The 7403-nt window shown below is 41.4% G+C and overlaps 1 protein-coding gene across 1 annotated transcript; it reads left to right on the top strand.

Moving 5' to 3' along the window:
- The first annotated feature begins 2446 nt into the window (after positions 1 to 2446).
- On the top strand, positions 2447 to 3770 carry LOC122741722 (peroxisomal biogenesis factor 19-like). The gene has a single exon (XM_043985454.1). It carries the CDS (start codon positions 2447 to 2449, stop codon positions 3341 to 3343), a length of 897 nt encoding a protein of 298 aa, XP_043841389.1. The 3' UTR covers positions 3344 to 3770.
- Positions 3771 to 7403: the final 3633 nt, after the last annotated feature.

Below are 7403 nucleotides of genomic sequence, written 5' to 3'. Positions count from 1 at the left end.
ACTGTATCACTACATAAATGGGCAACCCTAGTTTTCTTTTGAAATACTTTTCTATACTGTTTGATAAACACAAAGACTCCAGCTTCTAGGATAAGAACTCATTATTGACAAAAACTGCTGGGAAATTGGAAAATAGTATGGCAGAAACTAGGCATAGACCAACATCTCACACTATATACCAAGACAAGGTAAAAATGGGGACATGATTTAAAGATAAAGGGTGGATACCATAAACAAATTGGGAGAGCAAGGAATAGTTTACCTGTCAGATCTTTGGAGAAGGGAAGAATTTATGACCAAAGAAGAGATATAGAACATTATGAAATTCAAAATGGATAATTTTGATTACATTAAATTAAGAAAGATTTACACAAACAAAATGAATGAAACCAAGATTAGAAAGAAAGCAGAAAGCTGGGAAAAATTTTTTACAGCCAGTGTTTCTGATTAAGGCCTCATTTTTCAAATATATAGAGAACTGAATCAAATTTATAAGAATATGTCGGGGCAGCTAGGTGGCGCAGTAGATAGAGCTCCGGGCCTGGATTCAGGAGGACCTGAGTTCAAATCCGGCCTCAGACACTTTACACACTTACTAGCTGTGTGACCCTGGGCAAGTCACTTAACCACAATTGCCTTACCAAAAATAAATAAATAAATAAAGGATATAAGTCATACTCCAATTGATAAAAGGTCAAAGGATCTGAACAGGCAGTTTTCGGGTGAAGAAATTAGAGCTATCTATAATCATATGAAAAAATATCTTAAGTCACTATTGATTAGAGAAATGCAAATCAAAACAACTCTGAGCTACCACTTCACACCTATCAGATTGGCTAATATGAGAGTAAAGGGAAATGATAAATGTTGGATAAGGTTTGGAAAATTGAAACCTTAATGCATTGTTGGTAGAGCTGTGAACCAATCCAATCATTCTGAAGAGCAGTTTGGAATTATGTCCAAAGGGCTATAAAACTGTGTATGCCCTTTGATCCAACAGTACCACTACTAGGTCTGTATCCCAAAGAGATCATAAAAAAGGGGAAAGGACCCACATATACAAAAATAATTTAGCAGCTCTTTTTTTGGTGGCAAAGAATTAGAAATTGAGGGGATGCCCATTAGTTGGGGAACTGGCTGAACAAGTTGTGTTATATGCATGTAATGGAATACTATTGTGCTATAAGAAATGATAAGCAGGCGTATTTCAGAAAAACCTGGAAAGGCTTACATGAAATGATGCTGAGTGAAGTGAGCTGAACCATGAGAAGATTGTACACAATAACAGTAACATTATGCAATGATCTTCTATGATGGATTTAGCTCTTCTCAGCAATGCAATGATCCAAGACAATTCCAAGAGACTCATGATGGAAAATGTTCCCCATATCCAGGAAAAGAACTGTGAATTCTGAATGTAGATTGGGGCATAATATTTTCACTTTGCTTTTGTTTTATGCTATTTCTTTCTCATGGTTTTTCCCTTTTGTTCTGATTCTTCTTTCACAACATGACTTATGTGATAGATTTAACATGATTGTGCTGTATAACCTGTATAAAATTGTTTGGTGTTTAAGGAAGGGAAGGCAAAGGAGGGGTAAAAATTCACAACTCAAAATCTTACAAAAATGAATGTTGAAAATTATCTTTACATGTACTTGGAAAAAATAAAATACTATTAAGATGGGGAAATGCTTTTCTAATCTCTCTTTAATTCAAGAGCCTTTAACTTAGAAAACCCTAAAATGCATTGGCTTGGCACTGGTACAAAGGTGGTAATCCTACATTGCTGCTTAATGACAATTTTGAAATGATTCATTTTAGGCCATGCAATAGCTGGCATTAACTCCATGTGGTATAGAGGAAAGAGTATTGTCTTGGGGTCAAAGGATGAGGCCCTTGATCCCAGCTGTACTGTTTATGAGCTGGACAACCTTGTATAAATACCCTTCTCTGAATCTCACTTTCCACCTCTATAAAATAAAGAACTTGGACTAGATCAGGGGTTCTTAAGCTAGGGTCTGTAAACTTATTTTTTAAAATAGTTGATGACTATTTTAATTGCTTTCCTTTGTGAGTCTAGGTATTTTATTTTATTCTATTCATTTAAACACATCATTCAGAGAAGGGTTCCACAGGCTTTACTGGATTGTCAAAAGAGTCCATTCATGAGATAAAAATGTAAGAAGCCCTGGACTAGATGATCTCTCAGGTCCCTTTCAATTCCAAAGCCAAGAATTAGACACTGACTTTTCAGCATCCAAAGAGGAATTGTAGAAGAATTTGGGATTTTACTTTGAATGAAGTTCCAGTTCTGGTGTTCTTCCTGCTGTCCATTTTCTGGGTTCTGATGCTAGCAATTATACTTTCATTGACTCTCCTTTGTTAAAATGATCTTAGAAAAAAATGAAATTTTAGCTTTGAAAATGATGCCCCAAGGAGCAAGATGGCCGCAGCTGAGAAAGAGAGCGCATCCAGCACGGACCCGGAGATGGACGAGCTTCTGGAAAGTGCCCTTGATGATTTCGATAAAGCCAAACCCTCCCCAGCATCCCCTCCTACCACCAAGGCCCCAGATGCTTCAGCTTCCCAGAAGAGATCGCCTGCAGACACAGCTAAAGATGCCCTCTTTGCCTCCCAAGAGTTCTTCCAAGAACTGTTTGACAGTGAGCTAGCATGCCAAGCCACTGCAGAATTTGAGAAGGCTATGAAGGAGCTGGCTGAGGAGGAACCCCACCTGGTAGAGCAGTTCCAGAAGCTCTCTGAGGCAGCAGGGAGAGTGGGCAGTGATACAGCATCCCAACAAGTGTTTGCTTCCTGCCTGAAGGAAACACTCAGTGGACTAGCAAAAAATGCCACTGACCTTCAGAACTCCAGCATGTCTGAAGAGGAGCTGACCAAGGCCATGGAAGGGCTGGGCACAGAAGAAGGGGAAGGGGAAGGAGAAGGCAATATACTCCCCATTATGCAGAGCATTATGCAGAACCTATTATCCAAGGATATACTATATCCGTCACTGAAAGAAATCACAGAGAAATATCCAGAGTGGTTACAGAGCCACCGTGAAGCACTGCCTCCAGAACAATTTGAGAAGTATCAGGAACAGCACAATGTCATGGGCAAGATTTGTGAGCAGTTTGAAAAAGAGACGGCGGCCAATAGTGAGGACATACAGAAAGCCCGATTTGAGATGGTGCTAGATCTCATGCAGCAGCTTCAAGATTTGGGCCATCCCCCAAAGGAACTTGCGGGGGAAACGCCCCCTGGCTTCAACTTTGACCTTGACACCTTGAATTTGTCTGGCCCTCCAAGTGCCAGTGGTGAGCAGTGTCTGATCATGTGAATTTCTTCATCCTTCCCTTCCCATCCTCGGCCATGAGCGAACACCTGAAGTCAGCAGAGCCATTGGGGTCTGGGAAGGGTGATAAGGCTGTGGAGGAACTGCCTGCCTGTCCCACTTGTCTCCTGTCCCCTTCTAGTTCCCTTCCCTAGCTGTCATCCTAAGACTACTCCACACCAGCATGGGTCCCTCTGTAGCCATTGAGGCTGTTATTTCTGGGAAAGGGACCTATTCAAGTTCCTCTCATTGAGTCATTCTCCCCATTCTTCGCCCCCCCCTTCTCTGCTGCTAGTGAAGGTACTTATCTTTACCTGCTTAAGGTATAGGAGGGGGTACCCTTTATGGACCATGTTTCCTTGCCCCTGCCCCCTTTCCTACACCTAGCCATAACATTGTGTGTACCTGTTGTGTATACCTGCACTGATGCTTCCCTCTCTGACTCCCAGGGTCTATGTGCCTTGTTCCCTATTCCCTCTGGAGTCTGGGTGCTGTGCCAGCTCTGGGCATGGGGCTTGGGGAGATCCTTGGCTCCGAGCACCCATCCTTTGGGTATCTGATCCTTCAGGGCAGACATGTTGGTCAGAGTAGGGACTGGAGAAAGGGTTCTTGGCATATCCTGATAAGAATAGGGTCTTTCTGGTGTTGGCCAGCCGTGTGCTTCTCCTAGGTGCACATGTGTATTCCTCTGAGGAAAGAAGCTGTGAACTCGAAAAAAAAAAAAAAAAGAAAATGATGCCCCAAGAAGGGACAGAATGAAGTTCTACTTTACTGGGAGTCTGGACACCCAGGTTCTTGTTTGAGCTCTACCACTAACTAGTCCCATAAACTCAAGGAAATCTCATGACTTCCCTGGGCCTCATTTTCTACATATTCCAACTGGAGAGCATCCAGAGGAGGGTTTTCAGGATGGTTAAGGACCCCAAGATCATGAAATATGATAGGTTAAAAGAAAAGGGATATGTCAGCTGGAAAAGAGATGGAGGTGAGGAGACAGGGAGAAGAGGAGAGGGGAAGGAAGCTATTTTCATCTATTTGAAGGTCTGTGATATAGAATAGGAATTCAAATTATAAGCATAACAGCTAGTATTTATATAGTGCTCTAAGATTTGCAAAGACCATTATATAGATCATTTGATCCTCATAATGGCCCCCAAAACCTTCTGACGCCGAAAACTTGCTCCATTCCTGATCTCCACGGACTGAAAGCACCCTCCACCCTGCATCCTCTCCCTGTCATTGGCTGGTTCCTTCCAGAACTTCCACTTTAAGGAGGATGTCCAGACCAGCCATGCCTTCGTTATTCCTTAGGCCACACTCTTGATTCTCCAGAACTTTCTCTACAATACCCTTATGTGGGGGTACCTTTGTGTTTCAGCTTCACTTTCAACTTCCTTTTATGTGTTGTTTCTCCCCATTCGAATATAAGTTCCCATAGGGCAGGAACTGTTTTTCTTTTTGCTAGTACTTGTATTCCCAGACTTTAGCACATATTAGGCACTTATTGTTTGTTCATTTGATTCACAAAAATCCTAGAAGCTGGATGATATTATCTCCATTTTATAGTTAAGGAAACTGAGGCTGAAAGTGGATTAGCTAGGGACACACAGGTAATAAGTATCTGAGGCAGGACTTAAACTCAGGTCTTTCTGCCCCAGGTCCAGTGTTCTAATCATTATGACATCTCACTGCCCTATTATTCTATTTGGCTGTAAAGGGCAGAGTTGGGAACAATAGGTGGAAGTGGTAAAGGGATAGATTTAAGTTTTGTTCAGTTCATAATTAAACGACCTCTGAAGTCCCTTGAATATCCTTTCTATAGTCCCTTTTATATCTAAGATCCTATGCCTTCAAAAGGGGCAGCTAGGTGGTGCAATGGATAGAGCACTGGCCCTGAAGTTGGGAAAACCTGAGTTCAAATCTCACTTCAGACACTTACTAGCTGGGTAGCCCTGGACAAGTCACTTAACCCCAATTTCCTTAAAAACATTCAGGGCTATCTCCAGTCACCCTACTACATATCTTGCTGCTGGACCCAGACGGCTCTGGAGGAGAGAGTGAAGTTGGTGACTTTCCCTTCCTCATTTAAATCCAGTTCAGTGCAAGTCATCACATCACCCAATGATATGGTCCTCTTCAGGAACAAGGACAAAAAACAACCTGCCTTCCAAAATATTCTCACCAATTAGTGCAGTAGCACTTAAAGTAGGCCTTTATCATATTTAACTCTTACAAGGTAAAATTTAAAGCTTACATGAGACATTAAAGAGTTTGGGGGCAGGATGGAGACAATAAAGGGAAACCACAACCAGGGAGGTACCTGGACCTTGGGTGTAGTCATGCTAAGGTTACCCAAGAAAAAGCAGGGGAGATGGCATAGGGAAAAGTTGGAGATGGTCCTACAAATAAGTCACCCATAGACTTCAGCAGGAAGGAGAGAGTGTGTCTAGAATAAAGACATGGGTTGTTTCTTAGAAAGAAATAATAGGAATTAGGAAAAAGTAGAGACCATATTATGATTCCAGGATGGTTGTTGATGTTAGTCCTTCATTTCTGAAGAGGACTGATGACAACAGGTGATATGCTGACTTGATTGTGAAATGGATTTAAGTGAGGCAGAGTCATCAGCCTTATTCAGTCTTCCTGAGTCAGCAAAGTCCAGTGGCATCAAGGGATGTTCATTCCCAAGCATAGAATTAGTATTGCAAAGTAGTCGGTCTATAGATGGTTACAGTCATCTGGAGTTATATAGGAGCTTGAGGGAATCCTGTTAGAATTGTCAGCCCTATTTTGCCAACCTTACTTAACAACCAATCCATTGACATCTATCAATGGCTCACAAAGTGCCAGGCACTCTTTTTAACCAATAGGGTTACAAAGGAAAAGCAAAAACAGTTCCTGCTCTCTGGAAGCTTATATTCTTCTTCGAGATGATGATGTTTTAAGAAAAAATAGAGAAGTGATCACCTCTAAAGTCAGGCAATGACCTCTGCTAGTGTCCATGTAAAATGTGCTTCCTATGTAACTGTGCCATATGTTGCTATGTGCTGTACATGACCAGTGATTTTTGTTATGTAACACGTTATTGTGGTTATATAGCTAAGATGCAACGTTAAGCATGTCATGTTGCTCCATAGACATACTGTGTTATGTATTGCATGAGTTGAGTGATTTGGTCTCAGGAGTATTCTATGTTTTTGATTACATGCTAAGTCTTTTTCTTCAAAAGATCCTGTTTTGTGGATACCATTATAATGTGGTGGTAGAGTACAAATGAGACAATTAGTGGCAAATCTATTAAACATCAATTTCTGATGTTTGTGATGAAGCTGACGGCGAATGTGAAAAATATTTAAGTATTCCCCTTCCCACCTCCATATAATTTACTGGGACTGAAAAAAAGGTTTACTCTAGGGAGAATTTAGTGGCCTGGCTGCAAATTATTACTGGAAACAAGACAATGCGGACTGGCCTTTTCAGTTTCCCGAAACCAGACAAGTCTTTGTAAATGACCCAGAACAGAGGACCAGAATGGGGATAGATGGGAAACAGTTTCTTCATCATAGTTCAACTCAGTTTTTCTTCTCTCTGAAGTAGAGTCCTGGGAATTCTTTCCCCAGTCACTACAGGGACTATCAGATGAGAAGAAGGAAATCATAACCACAGCTGACATGTTTTTGGCATTCTAACATTTGCAAAGCATTTTACTCACTATCTCAGGGTACAAGACCTTAAGTTAGAAAGACCTATGTGTAGATCCTGACTCAAATATTTTTTTTTTCTTTTTGGTGGGGCAATGAGGGTTAAGTGACTTGTCCAGGGTCACGCAGCTAGAGTCAAATATCTGAGGCCGAATTTGAATTCAGGTCCTCCTGAATCCAGGGCTGGTGCTTTATTTACCAGACCACCTAGCTGCCCCCTGCCTCAAATCTTTACTAGCTATGTAACCCTTAGACAAGTTACTTAACCTTTTTTTTTGGAGGTGGGGCTCAGCTTCATCATCTATAAAAGCAGGGGTCTAAACTTGACCTCTACGGTCTTCCAGCTCTAAAAATCTATGAACCTA

Source organism: Dromiciops gliroides, chromosome 2 (genome assembly GCF_019393635.1).
Source record: "Dromiciops gliroides isolate mDroGli1 chromosome 2, mDroGli1.pri, whole genome shotgun sequence".
Classification (NCBI taxonomy): Eukaryota; Metazoa; Chordata; class Mammalia; order Microbiotheria; family Microbiotheriidae; genus Dromiciops; species Dromiciops gliroides.
The sequence above is the reverse complement of the archived record's forward strand: the minus strand, read 5'-3'. Positions and strand labels throughout refer to the sequence as shown.